Below are 24627 nucleotides of genomic sequence, written 5' to 3'. Positions count from 1 at the left end.
AGATTTGCAGAACATTTTGAGAATGTGCTAAACCGAGATAGAGTTGCAGGAAAAATATAGAGGAAAAGGGGATTGAACCTCCTTCTCAATTTATTTTGATATCAGAGCCATCTGTCGGTGCCTTGAAAAACGTCCCCGGCGCAGATCAGTCACTAGATGTGATGAAAACAATCCAGAGTTCTACTCAAGTTTCAAAATCGGTCAGTTTGTTATAAGAAGAAGCGATCGGTACTGGGCTGGATTGTCACCAGATCGAGTCAATGAGCAAGCTCTAATGCGCAGTTTGAAGAGCAAAGGTGAACTAACTCTTGGACAGGGGATCACACAAACTCACAATTTGATGTGGGCTTTTTCAAAACCAATACCTGTAGAATTAAGTACATCAATGCAAGGTATGACTAGCCTGAGCTACTCAACAGGCGAAGGAAGCGTCAAAATGTTCCAGTGGCAGAAGAAGAAAGATAATGAAGCCCAAGAGGCGGTTCTGTACTTTTAGCATACCCCGGTTCTGTTCAGAGAACACGAAGGGCTCCTTGACATCGTCACGGGCGTAACTGCATCAGCTAATGTAGATGCTGAACCATGAAAGAAATTAGAGCCCAAATTCTAGACAAAATGACTGGGAAGGCAGATGATACATTTTTGTTCCGAAAGAAAAACAAGGCTGTCAAAATGGCATCTAAATCGGCTGTTATTATCCATAGTGAACCGATTCATGAAGGTCCAGGGTTTCTGTTCCAATGTTAAGCTACGGTGGCAAACGAGGACGTGTCTAACCGTCAAGATCTTTTGTCGCATAAGCGTTATACGTATCCCCTATGCCATGTTGTAACTTATTAAGTTTTGTGTCCCACCAACACACAATGTCTCTCAAACACTATTTACAAAGAGCTAGGGGACCATCAGATGAGTACTTAGAATCTTGCCAAAATATGGTTGATGGTGGATAGCTACAAAAGAATTCTATTTGGCAACCCAAATCTACATTTGACTTCATTAGCGAAAGTTATGTAAAGTAGGTCACCACTAGATTTGGAAAATTTTCGGTAGTTTTTGGCGGATATGACAAAGGTCCTTTTGCAAAAGGCGCGTCCTACCTCCATCGTTCCAGGGGTAAACAGTATCAAGCGGTAGTTCTCACTGATACAACCAAGTTAACAAGAAAGAAGGAAGAGTTCTTGCAAAACTGCACAAACAATCAGCGGATACTTCGAGCAATAGGATAGGAAAAAAATTGTCTTCAACAGGTTGTTTGGCACAACAAACCTCTGCTGACGCAGATGTTCTGATTGCAACCACAGCCATTCATAAAGCAAGAATTCGGTTGACACGTCTCGTCGGAAACGACACTGACCTCCTCATCTTTCTCCTCTATAATGTCACTGCCACCCACAAAGACCTGTATTTTAGATTCAAGACAAAAGCTTCAAACGAACAGAAGCTGCGGAATATATGCTACATCAAAGAAAAAGTAGAGGATGTGTATGGTGCAGTTCAATTGATGTTCATGTTCTTAGGTGGTAAGCTGTTTTCGAGGGTCTAAAAAATTGATATATATCTTGGAATATCATTTTACCAACTTGATCTGTCTTTTCTTGAGTTCACCTAGGTCCTCGTAGACTCGATGGCAACGAAGCATGAACTCGTATCAGCACATGAATGAACTTTTTGGAAAAATTGTACAGGGAAGGCTGAAAAAACTGTCGTGTCCTTGAGATATCACCTCTTCTTGGACAAGTTTACTTTCTTTTCCACATTGTTCTACCCTGATTAGGTGCCCCCACAACGTTAGCTGTGAAGTTACATCCTCTTCACGTTTATTTGTAGATAATAGAACGAATAACTAAGACTCCGGTGATGCAACCTCGTAACCGGGGATGGCAACTCTCTGTTAATAACTGTATTTCAGCAACGGCAGAGAAGATACCTGGCCCTCGAAGTCTACTTAAAGTTACCCGTTGCAAATGCAAATCAGGTTGTAGAACAGCAAGATGTAATTCCAGTAGAAACTGTATGTATCGCACAATTGATTGCGAAGAGTCTATGAGATCAAGCTGCAAAATCTGAACCAACATCTCTAGAAGAAGAGCGATTTTAGTTTTTTGTATTAACGGTGGTTGTTCTCTGTTGAAGTGCTCATTAATGAAATGGTTATTCTCAATTCTATTTGATTTAAAAATAATGATTATTAAAACTGCGATTTATATATAGATGTATTAATGTATTTCGTTTCTCACTGCATTAGAAACCGTTAGTAAGAATAATTTTTTAAGTTTTTATGAATCTATGCCTATAGTTTCCCTTTTTCCGTGGCATGGTCTTCACACGGTTCATTCTCATTGAATGACCAGTTTTCCAATGATTACCAAAGCAGCGACGAATAGAATACTTCTCTGATCCTTTAAATTTCTATACGAGATGTTACCTTATTTCTGTTGGAAGTATTTTAAGCTTTCATAGATCTGTTCTTTATATTACTTTAGAAAAAACGCTCCTTCATTTATTTTTGTGAAGAAGCTAATAAAACCCCATTTATATCTAAAGAGATATTACAGGCATACCATGATAGAATCGGCGTCAGCGGCAATACCAATGAGTTAATTTGCATAAGTATCGAGTCCCTAAACGTGCTGAAATAACAAAAATCGAAAAAGGGATTTTTCACCCCTTCCGATTCCTTCTAACAGCCCTAGAAGCTTTTACCATTGGGCGATTTTACTAAATTTCTAATATACTGTCTAGCGATTTTTTCTGAGTATTTCAGTTTAAGTAAAGCGTTCGCAATGTCAAAAATGAAAAAAAAAATTTTGTTGCCCCCTTCCTCCTTTTTTAACTAGCCCCAGGAAGCTTCTTTAGTAATTGATTTTAGTGGATTTCAAATATGCTATCATGTGATTTTTTCTGAACATTTTAGCGTAAAAAAAGCTTCCTAAGCGTCAAAAATGTAAATACCATTTTGGTGTAAAAAATCTTCTTTTGTTGCAATTTTGTCTGGGTCGACCGACTTTTCTCTGTACTTTTACTGGACTATTAAGAAAAGACCATGTACAAGAATGTCACAGTTTGTTGTATCTTCCCAGAAGATATAACACATTTACAACATACACTGTTGATGAGAAACAAGTTGGCTACTAAAAAATATTACAAACCAACATAATCAGCAAAGCCTTGATAATAGCCTAGGGCTACGTCTTTCCTCATAAGCTGAGGGAGGAGCTGGGACATAGCTATAACAGTGGCAACCACTGTCCTTAAACAGTGTTGAAGAGGTAATCAAACAGTACCATCATTTTGTTATTATAAAGTTTAGTTTAGAAGAAGCCATGAACATGAGTTTTACCTTCTCAAGTCATGAGTTAATTGCCTGGAGATAATGAGACAGAGGTGTTAAACTGAAACATCTTGCTATGCCTTAGGTCAACCAATTGTTTCTGGACAAAACTTTTTTTTAGTATTTTAGCAACACAGTAAGTACTTGAACTAGCCTAGGGGAGTGACACAGTAGAGTATCTTCAGGAATTGATATTTGTGTTGATTCCTGACAGTTTTATTTGCCTAGACTTAGTTCCAGCACTTTCAGTAGTATTTACTTGAGGAGCTCTTGACTGTCTTGAAAAATGGATGCATGAAGAGAATGAAACATTTAGGAATAAATTCAAAGCCTAAAATATGCCCTAGAAAATGTTTTCAAGCTCCTATCTCAACTTCTTTCTTAGTATTAAACATTAGAGGTACATTAAAGACATGGCCTAATGTACAATATTTCTGGTTAATTTTGGATGGAATCTTACTTTCTTTGACTTTAGGTTCTGGAAACATAATTCTAATGGCTCAAGCAGGATTTTTCTTCAATTTAAGATATTTTTTTTTTTTTTTTATTCTTTCAGTCTAAATCAGGATTTAGCAAAGTTATAAGGCTTAAAACACTTCCTTTGTGTGAGTTACAAATTTATTTCTGAAACTTCCAGTTTTCATAGCATGCAGTTTGTGTAAGCTCATCAGAGGTCAGTGCCCTTTAAAGGAAGAGGGAGTGAAGATACCTAATTCATGAGACCTTCTCACTGCTTTATAAATATCCCTGAAATTTTCATTAACTTAAACCTTAAATTGCAGCTTCAAGTAATTTCAATTAACTCAACTGTTTTCCAAGATAGGAAGAAGCCTTTCATTTAAAGTTCTTGAGTAGCCTAGGTTACTTTATGTAACAGGTTACGAGGTTTTCTATTAATTAGCTATGTGGATTATAAATACACCACTTAATACATTCGTTATGCTCTTTCCTAATATACTAAGCGCTTCCTTTGCAAATATTATTTAGATCCCTTAAATGGCATCTTGTTCCTTATGATTTGCCAGTAAAAAATGGTTGCCAAAAATTCTGGAAACTATTTTGAAGAGGAACAAACAAAGAAAGAAATCTCAATCTAGAACAAATAAAAAGTACTATGGCCAGTAGAAAAAAAAAGACAAAATCTAAAATGAGGCTGATATATCGCCTGTATGAAAACGAGGCGTCTTCAATACTGATGAAACAAAGATAAAAACTAAAATAACTTATAAACAAATAAAAAACCAAGGAATAAAAACAACCAATATTAAAATCTACAATTGTTGCAAGTTGCAACAATTGTAGATTTTCTGTGACCTATGTGGTTAAGCGGTTGAGTTATGTGACCTATGTGGATCAGTTGCAACTTTCAACTGATCCACATAGGTCACAGAAGCTAATAGAGTTACTTCAATGAAAACACCAAAACAGGGCCGGAAAAAGGGCGTTTGGAACGATTGGGTCCAGTCAGACCCAATCCACACACCGCAATCAAAATGAACAATTGATTTTCGAAATTGTGAAATGTCCTTAAAAATTCCAGTAAGCATTGCTTTTGTGATATCATCAATAAATCAGGATAGACTAAATAGTTTAGAAATCATGTTGAATGAAAGTGAAGACACAGGGAAAATAGATTTTAAAACCGTTTTAGAAGTATTTGCAGAAGAAAAATTTAGAAATGTGTAAATTCATGTGCCTATGTTTGGTGATGTAAATTTCAAAAGGCATTTTCAGCAATTTCATAATATCCAGGGTTGTGCTGTAACTGGTAAAATTGGTCACGGTAAAATTGGGTGTTTTACGTATTTTACCGTAACTTTACGGACCCCCGTAAAATTGGTATTTACCTATTGTACGTAGTTTACGTATTTTACCGGTATTTTACGTATTTTACCGGTATTTTACATATTTTACTGACATATTTTACGACGCCTTGCAATTGTCAGAGTACAAAAGCGCGAAGAGGCTGGCAGAAAAAGGATTGAGCTTTTGTTTAGTGTATAGCTGTGTTCCCTGGTTTAAAAGACGGTTTGTCTTACTTGGGTCTCTTGTTATCAGAACGATAAAGTATATTATAGTACAAGCAATTATAATTTTAAGATGGTGAAATATTAGCTGAAATAAAATTACATTAGTTCTATGAACTATTATAGGCAGAAATACAAGCAGGATTGAAAATGATAGAGGCAGATATTTCGTCAGGGACTTCCACTCAGCTGTCCAGTGCTAAAAAAAAAAAAAAAAAGAATGAAAACTGACCTTTTGAATTAACTCTAACTGAGCAGAAGAAAGACTGAATCAAACATACCAAAAAACCAAGCCATAATAAAATAAAGATTATTCAAGAATTAGAATGGAAAAGAATTCTCTGTTTAGTGATTGATTTAGCTTGCTTATTGATCTAATTCTTATTTAACGTGTAGTCAGATGATTTTAATTTAAACTGAAGTAGAATTTTAATTGAATCCTATAATTTTAAGTTATTGAAAATTGGGTTTATAGGAATATCTTCAGTATCTCTATTTAAAGCAAAGGTTCTATTTATGGATTTTTTTAATTGCGATTGCCTTCCTAAAAGGATGTGGGAAACCATTTCTTCAAATACTGAAGTTGCCTCATTAAAAAGAACTAGATGACCTGGACTTTCAACAACGTGGAGGGACAAAGCAGAATCAATTTCCTCATTTTTATTTTAAATTTCACATCTCAGAAAAATCTTATATTCATGCCGTCTTTTACCTGCAAGCCGATTTTTATCCCCCCCCCCAAAAAAAAAATATCCCCCACGAAATATTCGAAATATTCCCCTTCCCCTGTGGAGAATTTACCCTATTTTCCCCTTGGATAATTCCTGATTCTCATTAGAGGGGAAATTGACATTTCTAGTCTCCTCTTTAGGTCAGGGGCGACCGTATAGCACTATCAATAGTAAATACACATGAGGATTGAATGCATTAATTTATTTATTTATTTTTCCGCAGAGCCACTTCCATGTCGAATAGGCGAAAAGGCTTTGGAGGGGGCTCTGTCAGTTGGAAATTAAAAGTTCCCGTGTCCTTTTCCTTTTTCAACGAATTGCTATCAACTGAGTTGTTACTGACTACAGCATCTAAAATAAATTCTTATTCTAGTTTAACAGCCCTTGTGTTTCAGCAGTTGTTTTGAAAGAACCAGCGGATAAATACATAATTAGCTCTAAGGGAGAGACAATGGGAGGGTGGAGGTAGAAATTGATGAATAATCCTCTGGGCCGTATCCAGGACTTTCGTTGGGGGGTGGGGGGGCTTCAGAATAGGCACAATCACCTGAATCAGAATCAAAATCTGGAGGAGCAGAGCTAGATTTGCAAGCAAATCCTCTTAAAGAGTCTTAATGACTTTGAAAGTGACTGATAGATTCTGCTCTTATGATCCAGTACTTAGTTAATCAGTTATCAGTGTTAAAATGTATATGAGGAATGTGGCTGAATACGGCTGTTTAAATATGCAAGGCTGCTAGGGTAACATTTCTTAGGTTAAAATGTAGAAAAAAAACAATATGATTTGGCTCGCAAATTAATGGTAAATTTAATTTACCATTATATTTTTTTATTCCTTTTTCTTTTTTACAAAATGGATGTCCGAAATTAGGCACTGTCCAATTGTTGAGGTATTACTCTAGGCACAAGTTTACCAAAGGGAAAAACTAGACAGTTAATTAAATTGATGAAACTCTAGATGAAGGGGAATTACCTTTTTTAAGCCCAGAAAAACCAGAATTTTTAAAAAATTTTCATTAAAATCTGAAATTGATCCTTAAAAAGAAATACTCAACTGGTCTTGTAGCTACATGGTAACTCTAAAACACCAATTTTACCCTGTATTTCCTAGGGAGTACCTTATTTTACCATTTTTACCTTATTTTTACAAATTTTACTTACCAAGTTTTTATTTTAAGGTAATTTTACAACACTAATCCAGAAGACATAAACGTAAATTAACGTTAGCACAAAACGAGTACACAAAAGAACAAAAGAGGACAAAACCGTAAGCTCAAAAAAATAAACTGGACAATCAAATGAGACAAGATCAAGAGAACAACTTGAAAAATGTAAATGTACAACAGCCAACAGGTGATAATGAACAACTTAGACCATCAAAAGTGACAAGACCAATACAAAGCAACTAAGGCAAAAGGCACTGAAAAAAATGTTTGAAGCAATGATAAACGAAAATAAAGATCAGAGATATGTAGTTAAAATATTAGCAAAACTGAAAATTAGAACAACTCAAAAATAAAATTGAAGACCACATAAATATACAGTTAAAAGATAAGTGGCAGCAAGAATCACAACAACTCAAAAGCAAAAGTGAAGAAGAAAAATATGCTGTTGGAAGACCTGCGACAATGATAATCAGAATAAATCAAAATGAAAATGAACACCAGAAAATCTGTAATTAAAAGATATATGGCCACAAGAACAAAGAAATATGCAGTCAGAAGATAATCAGCAGCAAGAATTAAAAGCAACAGCAGGAATCAGAACTTGTCAAAGATGAAAGTGGAGAACAAAGAATTGTAGGGTTAGCAGACACAGTAAAGCAAGTATCAAGAGGGTCAAAAATGACAGCGAAGAACAAAGAACTGTGCTGCTACAGGACAGTGGAAATCAGAACAAGTCAAAAATGAAACTGCAGAGATAATGGTACACACTCAAGAACAAGCCAGTTTTATCTTTGAAACGAGCTTTAAGCTAACTAGTTTTATTTCCAGCATAAAACAAGTGGCAGATGACAGAATATATTGGACTTATATAATTTGGGCTATATATTTGCACATTAGGGAAGAGGGTGGGGTAAAGTATTTGGACAGTGCAAAGTTAGAAAACAATTACTTCATAACATGCAGAATAATTATAGCTAACACATTTTGCATGCAGACCCATTACACTTTACTCCTTCTAAAGTGTGTACCATTATGTACACAAGCACCAAAAAAATATTATGTTAGAAGAACAGCAACCATCCCAATTTTCGATACCAACAAATTGTGGCATAAAACCCAGTAAAAACCTACAAAGATGCCGTAAACTAGAGAAGTGTTATTTAAAAGTCATTGGGACCCTTCAATTCTGTATGTATTCACTGTGGAGTCCTCCATTATCCCATAGGAAAAGTAGCCAACAAAGAAGAGTTACTTGGGGGCTGCTGCCTGCCTGGTTGAGTTGCATTCCTGCATCAACGATTTCCAAATGAGTTTGATTGGCCTGTTATAAGACACCATTTGGTCTCTAAAGACTTCCACAATCAAATACAAAACTGAAACTCATGTTTTGCTTTAGCTTCATTCAATGTAAGCAATGATTGAACAAAAATAGTCATAATATTTTCAGCTTAAAAATAGCTTGACAAATTTATCACAAAATCAATTTAGCGGCATACCCATCATAGACCCCTGAAGGTGATTTTGAACCATATTCATACGATCAAGTGTACCTTTTAGACCCCAGTGGAGATGTTAAAGAACACCTTTCACATCTTTCAAATTATTAGATCGGTTATAACCCAACAGATCTCTTGGAAGAAATATTGAGACACAAACAGCTATGCTGAGGGTTACATAAAAATACAATGAATGTATATATAAATCTATATATATATATATATATATATATATATATATATATATATATATATATATATATATATATATATATATATATATATATATATATATATATATATATATATATATATATATATATATATTCTATATATAAATCTATATATATATATATAAAGTAAGTATGACGGCACTAGACCCTTAAAGTCTAAACCGGTGGTGCTGATCTCCGACTCGTGGCCCTCAACCAGGAAGTACGGTGGAAACATGGGGCCATCCATCCTTTGCTCTCACGCACCCATACTGTTTACCTTCCACAGATTTTTCTAAGTTTTCCTTTAGAGATGGGTCGACACTTACTGAGCTTACTGAGTCACACCACTGACCCTTGTCACAAACCAAATAACTGACCACGCCATTTGGTTTTTAGGTTATTTCAGTTTTTACACTTGTTTCATCAGTGTTGAAGATGCCCTGTTTTCAGACATGTGAAATATCTGTATTTTATTTGCTTTTTATCTTTTCTTCCTACTAAATATAGTCCTGTTTGTTTGTTCTTTGTTGAGATTTCTCTCTTTGTTTGTTCTTTGTCATGGCTTGCCAGTTTGGTTTAAGATCTTTCAACTATTTTGGAACAGTCATAAATACTTACCAATCATAACTAAATCATAACTAAACAATCATAAATACAACTATTTTGAAACAATCATAAATACTTATCAACAAAGAAAATACATTGCTACAAATAACCTCTACCCCCCTCCCCTGATGGATAAATATACAAGCCATTATATATATTTTCACTATTTTTAGAATGGCATTACTCTTTCCTTCCTAGTAATTGATTAGTGTTCACAGTAGAACAATAAAGAAGAAAAGAGTCATGACATTGAAAGTATACCTAAATATATAGTGAACTGAACATTTTTTTGTCAGGGGGGGGGGGGGGGCAAAGTGAGGCAATATACTTCTAGGAATAAGACAAAAAGAAAAGAAATGAACCTGAAAATGACAAACAGCTTTATGACCAGTAAAAAGAAACAAAGAGAACAAAAATCATACAAATAATTACCAGCATAGAAAAGATGTCTTCAATGTAGAAAAAAACTAGAATCTAAAACTAAAATAATAAAAATATATATAAAACTAAAACAGACTAATTAAAATATATATATATACAATTACTCATATATACAATTGCCAGCTACCCATATAAACTATCACAAAAAGAACTGGGTTATAAGTTTAAAATTACAAATGGACTTAATTATATTGTTGCAACATAATTCTATGGTAAGCATTTGATGCTGCCAATCTTTTAGGTTCTAGTGAGAAACAAGCTTTCACTTTAAGGACTTAAAAGGGGCTTCTTGTTATCTTTGAAAGTAGTTGATTTATGACTATGAAACTTCCAGGAATCAATCTATTGTCTAAAATGTATCCTGGGAAGAGGTTGTCAAGTGAATGACTCTGTCCTTTCCCTATTAAAAGAGTTTAGAAGATAGCACAGATGACAGGTCTATACCTAGGCTATATGAATTTTGACAAAAATGTTTTATCTTAATTGTGGAGTATTCTACAAAACTTTATTTACTCTACATTTTAAAATGCAATCCCCTTATTTAAGAAGGATATAAGAAATATTAATGTTTTGTTCTTAAAATTAAGACTTTAACTTTAAAATTTTAGATTTTTAACTCTTTCAAATTTTAAAAATTGGGATTGGGCAAAGGTATGAGGCTCAAAAAGTTTCCCCAGTACCTTATTTGAGCATTAGATCTATTTCTGAAGGTTTCAGATTTATATAACATTTAAAGATTACTAGGGTCCATTAAAGGGGGAAAGGACAGAGGTAAGTACTTCAAAATACCTTACCACAGATTCATCCAGGCTCTGGACCTATTCTTGAATTTATTTACCTAACTCAACTACTTTCAAAGGTAACACTACTGAGTTATAGCTCTTCAAGAGAAAACACTATAAAACAAAAAGAGTATAAATTTTTAATTACTAATATTATGCTCTTTGTGATGTTTAAAATCATATTTGTAACTGTTTACCCAACCCAGCCCTAAAAATAGCCCAAGGATACATACAAAACCGACATTCAAAGCAACAAAATTCTTACTTTATAATAGTAAGATAAATATAGATATTTATTGCAATAAAAGCCGCTTTGGGCCATGGCAACAAAATGGAAAATTGCACAAAATAATAGTACATGATTATAACACTCACAGCAAAGTATAGTAGCCTACATAACAATAACAATGCAAAATTACAAAACAAAACAAAAACATAATAAGCCAACAATACCATTAAACTAACATACATAGATAGATGTATGTTACATCTATCAAGGGCCATGACTACAAAAAATAACAAACAAGAAAACAACTTACACACATACAACAATAATTCCAACACTCATCCCACCCCCTTTACAAAAATCTATCTCTATATGATATACCCAATATTATATATTTTACAATCATTCTTATTTTTCCATAATATTTCGATCCCATTATTGAAACCAACCACTCACTTGTCCTCACAATACCATAAAATAAGTCCTTGCTTAAATCCTGTAATTCGGGACAAAGTGCCATAAAGTGAAGCATATCCTCGCCATTTTCTCCAGACATAAGGTATGACTAAGGACCGTCCGTTGCCCTTACTCTCCCTAAATATTTCCTCCTTCCTCCAAGTGCTAGAAAATTACCCCTCCCTGATATATACCACTTAATTTCTTCACTATTTAAACCCACTTAAAAATAAATATCATATCCCCAGACCTCCTTCCATTGCTGGTAAACACCAAGGGACACCAAGGCTGTGACTTCACACTTCCATTTCTGAATCTCCTGATCTTCAAGCACACCCTTTACTAATTTTGCTACATGTCCTATCCCCTTCCCTTCATTCCAAACACCTGATAACCCACAACTACTTAAGATTGATTTCACCTGAGAAGCCCATGAACTTTTCCTTCTATCCTGCAACACCTCCAGATAAGCTGCATTTACTAACCTATTATTCTGTAAACCAATCACCTTTTCCCAGTATCCTATCATTCTAACCAGTGTTTTTACCCTTAACGAAAACAATCCCATATTACCCTTTAACACCAGACTATTAAATTTTCTGCTTAGCCCTAAAAGTCTCCTGAAATATCCTAAATAAATTCTATCTATTTTTTCCCCTTTTTCAAACCCCCAAACTTCCCCACCATAACTCAATACTGGGCCTACCTTTGTCTCAAAAGTTCTCTTCTGTAGCTTAATATCTGCTGCTCCTAGATGCCTAAGGGGACTCTTCAATAGCGCCAATGAAGCCTTCTGACCCTTCCAACCTGCTATTTGCACCTGATCACTCCATCTCCCTGAACTTGTGAACTTACATCCCAAATAAAAAAAATCCTTAACTTCTTTCATCTCTTTCCCTTTAAAATAAAACTTATTCTTTTCCCTATGTTCTTTTCCAAAAACTAATATAACAATTTGTCAATATTTAAAACTATTTTTTTTAATCCCCAGATAATAATCCAAAATCTCTAACATCTTTTGCAAATCCGGAGCAGATTTTGCAAGCAATACTATGTCATCTGCAAATAATAAACAAAATAGCTCCAGCAACATTAATTTCAACATAGGGACATTTCTATTTCTAAAATACTCCTCAATATCATTAATAAAAAGAGAAAATAAACGCGGTGATAGAGTGCACCCCTGTTTAAGGTCTACATTACTTAAAACTGGCCTAGAATAAAAAATACTTACCTTCACTACTACTTTAACCACCTCATATATTTTCACTATAACTTCTACTAACCTAATTGGCAATCCTAATTTCACCAACACCCCTTTCAACATACTCCTTGAAACTTCATCAAATGCTCCCCTAATGTCCAAAAATGCTGTATATAGCCTATTTTCCCTATACCTTGTATATTTACTAGCTAAAACCTATAAACAAAATATTTGATAAATTGTACTATTATTTTCCCTAAACCCTGCCTGACATTCAATTAATCTACCTTTATATTGCAACCATTTATCCATCCTATTATATAGAACTCTACAAAATAACTTACTGATAGAACTTCCTAAATTTATCCCCCTGTAGTTCTTGTGCAGGTTACTTTCTCCTTTCTTAAATAATGGGATCATAATTGATATCTGCCAATTTTGCAGCCATAGAGGTGTACTTAGAATTGCCAAGAATATCAATGCAAGCACTGGCAGTATCCATGCTCTTGACCATTTCAACAGCTTAGTTGGCACTCTGTTGAATATGCAGCAGGTTCAATTAATGACACAAAGATCTTTCTTTCCATCTTTATCAATGTTTTTACACTGTTTTTAAGTATTAGAATTATTTACTATATAGTCTAATAACTCATAATGGTGCTATTTTTTGTTCTTTAGTAGAATTTCTGCAAAAGTTGAAAAAAAGCAATTCAACAATGAAATAGCAGTTGTCTCCTGACAAGAATAGCCAACATAATAAAGGGTCAAGGAATAGACAATTACCTTAGTTTGATCCTTTGCCTGTGCCTAAACTGTTATCCACAAGTTGATTAATATGAGGACCATTAATTCAACCCATTCTTAATAAAAATTTATCTTTAGGGGGAGCCTACTGTGATGGCTTTTTCAAGCTAAAACATACTTGTCTATTGTAGCCTAGTATTAAACTACTTTTTCATAAAAATTTATAAAACACAGCTCAAGAACATAAGAAATCAGCACCATTGTGACTTGTTGGATCTAATAGTACATTGAGCAAAAAACATATTATTTATAACTGGTTCAAAATATTTAAGAAAATAGAAAAGAAGAACAAAAATGTAATTATATGAAATCTGTTGCATATTACAGCCTATGCCTAGTGTAATTAAAAATTTTATATTTAACTTCTAGTTTTGTATGTATCTTAGGATTTATAGACTATCTGGAAATAGGGTTATAGAGGGGGAATTGGTGTAAATGCAACTTTAAACATGGGAAAGAACTTAAAATTAGAAATACAACTCTTATGGTTTTGTAGTGTTTCTTTCTGAAGAGCCCTAACTCTTGCACTACCTTTCCCAAGATGGACAAAATCTGAGGTAAAATTCTACTTCAGCTACTTTTGGCTATCTTGGGAAGGGGATAGGTTAGGAAAATGAGACTTTCAGGGATGGGTCTACAGGCTAAAGTATGTCCCGGGAAGGTATCTTGAAGCACCTATATCCACTCCTTCTCTCTCTAGAGGGTCAAGAAATTTGCCTACATGACAGGTCTATACCCATTGAAATTTTGGTAAAATTCTACTTTAGTTACTTTTGGCTATCTTGGAAAGGAGTTGGGTTAGGAAAATGAAACTTTCAGGGATGGATGTACATGCTAAGGTTTGTCCCGGGAAGGTACTTTGAAGTACCTACCTCCACTCATCCCCCCTCTATATAATGGTAAATTACTGCACATTACTAGTTGTTTTTAACTCATATTTCATCCTATATTACTATCATAAATATAAATCACTGCTTACCTTACAAAACTTCTGCTTTTAACCTTGTTCATTAAAATATATTCCAAAATCCTATTTAAATCCTAAGCCATTTAATTTTCAACCCATGCGGACTTTATTTATGTTATATGAAACCCAGTTTGTTGTGATGTCAGACTTGCCTTATCAGACACCCTTACCCTTAAGGGTAGCAGGCACATACCAAACAACTCTGTTGATAAGACCATTTAAACTGTATTAATTAGGGAAAGGATTTCACAAGAGAGAACAGTAAAAATAACCTAATCCTTTTTAGAGGACAAATTATGTCATAGGAAGATGTTTAGGAAGCATTAATAGATAGAGTGCTAAAAACATCAGAATCGACTTCAGAGGACACGTTATATCACGTGAAGTGTGTTTTATAATCCCTCGTCCACCCTAACTCAAAATTTTACAAAAGTATAATTTATATGCTTTTTAAATATTTCTAAAGCAATAATACATAGAGTGCTAAAAACATCAGAATCGACTTCAGAGGACACGTTATATCACGGGAAGTGGTTTTTAAAATCCCCCTTCCTCCCAAACTCAAAATTTTCCAAAATTCTACTTTAGGAGCTTTTTTAAATATTTCTAAAACACTAATACATAGAGTGCTACAAGTTTCAGAATTGACTTCAGAGGACACGTTATATCACGGGAAGAGGGTTTTAAAATCCCCCTTCCCCCCTAACTCAAAATTTTCCAAAATTTTATTTTAAAAGCTTTTTAAATATTTCTAAAGCACTAATAGATAGAGAGCTAAAACAATCAGAATCAACTTCAGAGGACACGTTATATCACGGGAAGAGGTTTTTAAAACCCCCCTTCCCCCCAAACTCAAAATTTTCTAAAATTCTACTTTAGGAGCTTTTTAAATATTTCTAAAGCGCTAAAACATAGAGTGCTACGGGAAGAGGTTTTGAAAATCCTCCTTCAAGGAGGATTTTCAAAGCACTCTACGGGAAGAGGTTTTGAAAATCCTCCTTCCCCCCAAACTCAAAATTTTCCAAAATTCTGCTTTAGAAGGTTTTTTTAAATATTTCTAAAGCGCTAAGACATATAGCGCTAGAAATATCGGAATCGACTTCAGACGAAAATTTATTTTATGGGAATATGTTTTTGAAATCCCCCTTCACCCAAACTCAAAATTTTCAAAAACTTTACTTTCGAAGCTTTTTTCAATAGTTATAAAGCGCTCAGACATAGAATGCTAAAAAAATCAGAATCGACTTCAGAGGACACGTTATATCACTGGAAGTGGATTTTAAAATCCCCCTTCCACCCAAACTCAAAATTTTCAAAAATTCTACTTTAGAAGATTTGTAATTATTTATACCGCGATTTGACCTATAGTGGTAAATACATCCGAATCGACTTCAGAGGAAACTTTATATCACGGGACGTGGTTTTTTAAATCCCCCTTCCCCCCAATCTCAAAATTTTCAAAAATTCTGCTTTAGTAGATTTTTAAATATTTCTAAAGCTCTAAGACAGTGAGTGATAAAAACATGAGAATCGACTTCAGAGGACAAGTTATATAACGGGACGAGGTTTTTAAAATCCCCCGTCCCCCCAACCACAAAAATTTCAAAAATAGTACTTTAGAAGCTATTTTAATTATTTCTAAAGCACTAATAGATAGAGCACTACAAATATCAGAATTGACTACAGAGGACAAATTATGTTACGGGAAGATGTTTTAGGAATCCCCCTTCCCCCTAACTCAAAATTTTCCAAAATTCTACTTTAGAAGCTTTCTAAATATTTCTAAAGCTTTAATAGATAGAGTGCAAAAACATGAGAATCAACTTCAGAGGACACGTTATATCACGGGAAGAGGGTTTGAAAATCCCCCTTCCCCCCAAACTCAAAATTTTCCAAAAATTTACTTTCGAAGCTTTTTTCAATAGTTCTAAAGCGCTAAGACATAGAGTGCTAAAAACATCAGAATCGACTTCAGAGGACACGTTATATCACGTGAAGTTGTTTTGAAACTCCCCCTGCCTCCCCAACACAAACTATTCAAAAATTCTAATTTTGTATCTATTTAAATATTTCTAAAGCGCTAAGACATAGAGTGCTAAAAACATCAGAATCGACTTCAGAGGACACGTTATATCACGGGAAGATGTTTTTTAAATCCCCCTTCCCCCCACACTCAAAATTTTCTAAAATTATTCTTTAGTAGCTATTTAAATATTTCTAAAGCACTAAGACATTGAGTGCTAAAAACATCAGAATCGACTTCAGAGGACAAATTATGTTACGGGAAGATGTTTTTGAAATCCCCCTTCCCCCAAACTCAAAATTTTCCAAAACTTTACTTTCGAAGCTTTTTAAATATTTCTAAAGCTTTAATATATAGAGTGCTAAAAACATCAGAATCGACTTCAGAGGACAACTTATATCACGGGAAGATTTTTTGATAATCCCCCTTCCCCCCAAACTCAAAATTTTCCAAAATTATACTTTAAAAGATTTTTGAATATTTATAAAGCAATAATAGATAGAGTGCTAAAAACATCAGAATCTAATTCAGAGGACACCTTATATAACGGGAAGAGGTTTTTAAAATCCCCCGTCCACCCAAACTCAAAATTTTATTTTATAAGATTTTATAATATTTCTAAAGCTCTAAGAGATAGAGAGCTAAAAACATCAGACTCGAATTCAGAGGATACGTTATATCACTGGAAGAGGATTTGAAAATCCCCCGTCCCCCCAAACTCAAAATTTCCTAAAATTCTACTTTAGGAGCTTTTTAAATATTCCTAAAGCGCTAAGACATAGAGCGCTACAAACATCAGAATCAACTTTAGAGGACAATTTATGTTACGGGAAGATGTTTTTTATGTCATGGGAAGATGTTTTTGAAATACCCTTGAACCCTTGAAATTTTGACAAAACCACATTTTACCTTTCAGTTATCAGTTTCTTTTTCTCTGGATATAGTTTTGAAAATGCACTTTCTGTTATTTGAGTATAATTTTAATCCAAATCACTGTCTTATTTAAAAACTTTAGGAAATTTGTTTGCATATATTTAAAACATTATAAATTGGGATTGAGAAAAATTTTGAAGCTGAAAACAATTTTGTTGTACTTCATTTAAACAGAAGATCTATTTTGCAAGGTTCCATTGCTATAACTCACAAATTTTTAAAGGTTACTCAAAGTTTTAGAAATCCTCCTTACCATTCATCCCAGTCCCCCATCATACTCTAAAATCTGTTTGATAATTTGAAATTTGAAAAGCCTTATTTTCCACGGGGGTATTTTTTGGGGGGAGGGGGGATTTTCCGTGAGGGTATTTCTCGTGGGGGAGGGGGGGTATTTTCTGCGGGGAGGTATTTTCCGGGGGGGATTTTCCGGCGGGTATTCGCCAAGAACCACAACTTTGATGGTATGAGTTTTATTAAAATCTGTTACTTTTAGGGGTTGTTTCCCCTTTTACGAAACTCAGACAAATTTGTTAGACAGGCAATTTATCAACCAGATTTTAGAGTATTATTCCGGTGCCACACGTTGCAACGAAATGGTCAGCTTAGATTAGTATAAGCAGGGGCACCGCGAGCAGGTTGCTTACCCCTGCCGCCCCCCCACCCCTCCCCCCGCTATCAAATCTCCTTTCAACTAACCTTCGCACCCTCGAAAGAATATTTCTATATAAGTTCCAGCATTTTCTAAATATTTTGAATTGCTGATGTAAAAAATAAAAGCAAAATTTTTCAACAGTATATTATTAAGATATTTGAATATGATTGATGTGGTTACTCTACTCAAAATGTTAAGTGGTTTCAAAAACAAATAATCAAAACAAATATAGATTATTTTGTACTTGTGCATTATAAATAGCCCACCACTATAGACTGTACAAGGAAACCAGACAAACGGGTATTTGTTAGACAAATGGATCGCAAAGCGTGATTTCTTATTGCGTTTACAATATTTAAACTGTGTTTTTTTTGGGTTTAGGGAGGGAAAAAGGTACCTGGGTTAGGTTACGTATTTAATATATGCTATGATTTACCCCCCACCCCCTAATGTGCAAATATATATACCAAATTTTTTTCTAAAATATTATATTTTCATCCTATTTTATTTTATTTCATTACAAGTAAACAAACATAACTTATTTATTTTATAGTGGTGTATTATTTATAATCCACTATTACCGAATAATCTATAGTCAAATATTTACTTCTGCCCCCTCTCTCCCTCTCCCTATTTACGCTTTAATAACGTCTCATAGCTTCAAGAATGAAGATTGCTACACTAAACTATTTGGACAAAAACATTTGAATTGCTTTAAGAACAAATGGGGTTAGATACTGTAAATTGCCAAATTTCCTGTTACAACGTTTTAAACATTAATTAGTAAATAATACCCAAAAAAAACAAATTAGTTGGGGTTATAAAGCTCTGATATATATTTAAAAAACGGTTTCATCCCAAATGATAGTTATTATTTTTTTTTTAAAGAGGTCTATGACCTATATACGTCCCGCGGGTATTACTTTCTTCAAGAGTGGGGTAGCGTTTCTTAAACTTTATGCACAACGCTGTTGAGAGGGTGTGTATGTGCTTCTGTTGCAGTCTCGACAAAATATACTGTGGTTGACGTGTAAATGCTGATAGCCCTGGCTAGCCAGGCAATCGTAGGCCCTCCAACAGTTGCTGATAATTGTTGTTCCTGGCAGGATTTTCTTTTGGATAATTCCCAACAATGTGGCACTACTTCTATCTGGCACAGAAACCATGAATGAATTACCAGTTCCTCACTCTATTCCACCAAATACCCATTTACTCTTGACAATCCAACCACTATTATATTTACGCTTCCCAAAATGGGCTTCATCTATCTCAACAATGACTCCTTCTCCTCCCAAAGGAACGAAGTTTGAATGACATATGTACATACAAACCTCTCTGCAGAACTGGCTCCAATCCACAAAGGTTTGTTTACAACAAGTAACATTGTTGATCATGAAATCCTCCCTTGGAGGTGGTATTTGAAGCCAAATCCTCAAAAAACGGAAATTTTCTAGCTCAGAAACGTGTGAACGAGCCATCCATGTTTTGTCATAGATCGATTTTGAAAAATTACACTTTACCTGAGAATATTCACGGCCCCCTCGGATAGGTATAAGCCTCGACTTCTGGCAACGGAACGATTTTCTATATTTTACGCAAATCGGGCCACAAATATCACAATTCCTACTTCTCAATAACATGCCATGGTTATAATACAATTCTAAGACTGCCTCAACAGTAGAAAATTGAACGATACCACCACAGAAATTTATTTCACAAAAATTGCTAGACATATCTCAATAATTGTCATTTACAGACTGAAGCTGTAACTTATAATATCTATTGCAGCTTTAATTAATTGTTTCATTGTTAAACGGCGGGAATAGTTGAACAAAGATAACAGTGAATTGGGTTATGAATATATTGGAAAGATAGGTCAACTTAGTATGGGTTTTTCCTGCATTTGAAATAGTCGCTTCTTAACAGATGTAAATATCCTTGTTGATTCTGATGTTTTTAGCACTCTATCTATTAGTGCTTTAGAAATATTTAAAAAGCTTTTAAATTATCTTTTTTGAAAATTTTGAGTTTGGGGGGAAGGGGGATTTTCAAAACCTCTTCCCATGAGATAAGTTGTCCTCTGACGTGGATTCTGATGTTTTTAGCACTCAATCTATTAAAGCTTTAGAAATATTTATAAAGCTTCTAAAGTAGAATTTTAGAAAATTTTGAGATTGGGGGAAGGGGGATTTTGAGTTAGGAATTTTGAGTTAGGGGGGAAGGGGGATTCCTAAAACATCTTCCCATAACATAATTTGTCCTCTGAAGTCAATTCTGATATTTGTAGTGCTCTATCTATTAGTGCTTTATAAATATTTAAAAAATCTTCGAAAGTAGAATTTTGGAAATTTTTGAGTTTGGGGGGAAGGGGGATTTTAAAAACATCTTCCCGTGATATAACGTGTCCTCTGAAGTCGATTCTCATGTTTTTAGCACTCAATTTCTAAGATCTTTATAAATATTTAAAAAGCTACTAAAGAAGAATTTTAGAAAATTTTTAGTTTACCAGTGGCTAACGCAGCATTTCAGCGACTCATTTCACTCGTGGAAGCTGAGATTCTGGCTGTTTCAGGGCAGCGTTTGGTATGTTCTGAGTTAGTCCTAGGAATATCCAAAGTTAACTGCAGAATTAGAGACGTTTCCTACTGCCTTTGAAAATAATTGCCTTCACCAGATACTAAGCATACGCTAGAAAGACTATGTCGGCAACGACAAAATCCGTGACCAAACAAGGAAACAAAACCCTGCCTGAGTTGTGAAAAAACGAACCTGTTTAGACCCTCCACATTTTAGACTATAGACTTCTAAAATATAATCCTTCAGAGGTAATAGGTAGGCACAAGTCATCAAGAAGGACCAAAGAATGCGCTTCGTAAGACGTGCGAACGTGACAGAAGAGCCCTCCAGACGAGTCTCATTCCTGGGCTGGAGGACATATACGCAGTGGCTCACCTGTGAGACGATTGGAGGCTAGTCACCGACAACCTGCGGGCTTCTGGAGGAACTGAGGTCTTAGGTCGAAGCGTTATCTTCAACTTTTAGCACCAAAATTTATGAAAACTTGGTTGTTCAAAGCGTGACATTGGAAAAATTTTATGCCCGGAGCTCCAATTTTGTTAGATTAAGATCCGTACGGTCGAATCATATCAACTACATTTTTTCTTGGTTCTTCGATATTTTTGAAATCATATGGACCATTTACTGTAAAACTTGTAAATGGGTCTGTTTAAATGAAGTACAACAAAATTGTTTTCAGCTTCAAAATTTTTCTCAATCACAACTGATAAGGTTTTAAATATATGCAAAAACATTTCTTAAATTTTGGAAATAAAACATTGATTCTTAATTCTAAACATGGCTTAAGATTCTACTCAAATAACTAAAATTGCATTTTCAGAACTATAGCCAGAGAAAAAGAAACTGATAACTGAAAATTAATGTAAAATGTTGTTTTGTCAAAATTTCAATGGGTAATGCGTATTTCAAAAACAACTTCCAATGACATAAAAAACATCTTCCCGTAACATAAATTGTCCTCTAAAGTTGATTCTGATGTTTGTAGCGCTCTATGTCTTAGCGCTTTAGAAATATCTAAAAAGCTCCTAAAGTAGAATTTTAGAAAATTTTGAGTTTGGGGGGAAGGGGGATTTTCAAAACCTCTTCCCGTGATATAAGGTGTCCTCTGAAGTTGATTCTGATGTTTTTATCACTCTATCTATAAGTGATTTAGAAATATTTAAAAAGCTTCTAAATTAAAATTTTTGAAAATTTTGAGTTTGTGTGGAGGGGGGATTTTAAAAACCTCTTCCCGTGATATAACGTGTCCTCTGAATTCTAGTCTGATGTTTTTAGCACTCTATCTATTAGTGATTTAGAAATATTCTAAAATCTTCTAAAGTAGATTTTTTGACAATTTTGAGCTGGGGGGGACGGGGGATTTTAAAAAAATCTTACCGGGATATAACTTGTCCTCTGAAGTAGATTCTGATGTTTTTAGCACTCTATCTATTAAAGCTTTAGAAATATTTAAAAAGCTTCTAAAGTAGAATTTTGGAAAATTTTGAGTTTGGGAGGAAGGGGGATTTTCAAAACCTCTTCCCGTGATATAACGTGTCCTCTGAAGTCGATTCTGATGTTTTTAGCACTCTATCTATTAGTGCTTTAGAAATATTTAAAAAGCTTTTAAAATAAAATTTTGGAAAATTTTTAGTTAGGGGGGAAGGGGGATTTTAAAACCCTCTTACCGTGATATAACGTGTCCTCTGAAGTCAATTCTGAAACTTGTAGAGCTCTATCTATTAGTGCTTTAGAAATATTTAAAAAAGCTTCTAAAGTATAATTTTTGAAATTTTTGAGTTTGGGAGGAAGGGTGATTTTCAAAACCTCTTCCCGTGATATAACGTGTCCTCTGAAGTTGATTCTGATGTTTTTAGCACTCTATCTATTAGTGCTTTAGAAATATTTAAAAAGCTTTTAAAATAAAATTTTGGGAAATTTTGAGTTTGGGGGGAAGGGGGATTTTAAAACCCTCTTTCCGTGATATAACGTGTCCTCTGAAGTCGATTCTGATGTTTTTAGCACTTTATCTATTAATGCTTCCTAAACATCTTCCTATGACATAATTTGTCCTCTAAAAAGGATTAGGTTATTTTTACTGATCTCTCTTGTGAAATCCTTTCCCTAATTAATACAGTTTAAATGGTCTTATCAACAGAGTCGTTTTGCATGTGCCTGCTACCCATAAGGGTAAGGGTGTCTGATAAGGCAAGTGTGACATCACAACTAACCGGGTTTCATATACCATAAAGGAAGTCAGCATGGGTTGAAAATTAAATGGCTTAGGATTTAAATAGGATTTTGGAATATATTTTAATGAACAAGGTTAAAAGCAGAAGTTGTGTAAGGTAAGCAGTGATTTATATTTATGATAGTAATATAGGATGAAATATGATTTAAAAACAACTAGTAATTTGCAGTAATTTACCATTATATAGAGGGGGGATGAGTGGAGGTAGGTACTTCAAAGTACCTTCCCAGGACAAACCTTAGCATGTACATCCATCCCTGAAAGTTTCATTTTCCTAACCCAACTCCTTTCCAAGATAGCCAAAAGTAACTAAAGTAGAATTTTACCGAAATTTTGACAAAACAACATTTTACCTTAATTTTCAGTTATCAGTTTCTTTTTCTCTGGTTTTAGCTCTGAAAATGCAATTTCAGTTATTTGAGCAGAATATTAAGCTCTAGCCTATAAATAGTTTATTTCCAAAATTTAGGAAATGTTTTTGAAAATCTTTAAAACCTTATAAATTGAGACTGAGCAAAGTTTTGAAGCTAAAAACCATTTTGTTGTACTTCATTTAAGCAGAAGATCTATTTTGCAAGGTTTCACTTATATAACTCATAGATTTTTAAAGGTCATCAAAGGTCAGGACCCTCTTGAAGTGGAATAGGGTACTTCAAAATAGCTTCCCAGGACATACTTTAGCCTGTAGACCCATCCCTGAAAGTTTCATTTTCTTAACCTAACCCCTTTCCAAGATAGTCAAAAGTAGCTAAAGTAGAATTTTACTAAATCTGATCATCCAAATCTTACAAAAGAGACTAGCCTAAAACATATATTGTCTTTTAATAGGCTAGGCTAACCTAGGCTACCATGGATAGTGCAAGTTTACCCTTTTCATGGTGTAGGCTAGAACTGTTCCTGAAAATTTCATTAGTCAATTTCAACAGTTTTCCTAGCAACTACAATGCTCGTAAACTGCAATGGCACAGTTTTCTCACCTAAGGTTTCTATCTTGTGCGTAAGCAATAATGTATTACAACCCATTCTCGCAGCAGTAGCTGATGCCTCTGTTCCAGCATGGCCCCCTCCAACAACAATTACATCGTAGTATCCTGAAGATCTTGAAAAAAATCTTCCTTGCAACAAAAATCGGGAGTAACTCCTCATTTCTAGTTGAGATCGAGCTACCCACTACTACCAAGGTTTCACGATTTCAAATTGTTGTGTAATCTGTGAAGCAGTGTTTTCACTTCAAATTTTTTTCAGTAGACTGGTGGAAAAACCCTAGAAATCCCTATTTTCAATACCAAAATCCCTAAAGGTTTCCCCATTTTCTGATTTCTTCAAGTCACAAGCCTTGTTATGCTGAGTTTTAATAGCATTTGTTCAAGACGACTTAATTTGCAACTCAAGACCTTATACTTGTACCAAAATATCTTCTTTTTTACATCTTCATTTAAAACAATGCTTTGTATTTATCGACTAGTTAAGTCCGGTTATGATTTATAGATTCCAGTGCCAGATCTCAGATTCTGGACCATATGAATATATTTTTTTTTTCCGTTATTTTTTCCTTCTCTATTTTTTTTTCTTTTTTTTTTTGCAGCCCCTTTGTTTTTATTGTAATTGTAAAGTAGGATTGGCATGAATGGTTTCCAACCGGTCACTTTTGTAAACAATATTTTTTTTTCAACTTTTTTCATATTGAATTGTGTTAGATATCTAAAAAAATTCATGAAGAAAATACAAATTTATATGCCGACGGACCTGTGAAAAGGTGA

General features: G+C 34.3%; 1 protein-coding gene across 1 annotated transcript in view; it reads right to left on the bottom strand.

Annotated features, from left to right (window-relative positions):
- LOC148954451 (5-taurinomethyluridine-[tRNA] synthase subunit MTO1, mitochondrial) overlaps positions 1-24049 on the bottom strand; it is a 108512-nt gene extending 84463 nt beyond the window's left edge. The window contains exons 1-4 of the mRNA XM_089086275.1: positions 23780-24049; positions 12712-12897; positions 1267-1399; positions 335-365 (exon numbers count right to left, since the gene is read on the bottom strand). Coding sequence (XP_088942401.1) covers positions 335-365; positions 1267-1399; positions 12712-12897; positions 23780-24013 — 584 coding nt within the window. The 5' untranslated portion in view covers positions 24014-24049. The remainder of the gene's footprint in view (positions 1-334; positions 366-1266; positions 1400-12711; positions 12898-23779) is intronic.
- Positions 24050-24627: the final 578 nt, after the last annotated feature.

Source organism: Artemia sp. Qi Xiang Cuo, chromosome 3 (genome assembly GCF_049724085.1).
Source record: "Artemia sp. Qi Xiang Cuo chromosome 3, ASM4972408v1, whole genome shotgun sequence".
Taxonomy (NCBI): Eukaryota; Metazoa; Arthropoda; class Branchiopoda; order Anostraca; family Artemiidae; genus Artemia; species Artemia sp. Qi Xiang Cuo.
This window is presented reverse-complemented; position numbering and strand designations above follow the sequence as displayed.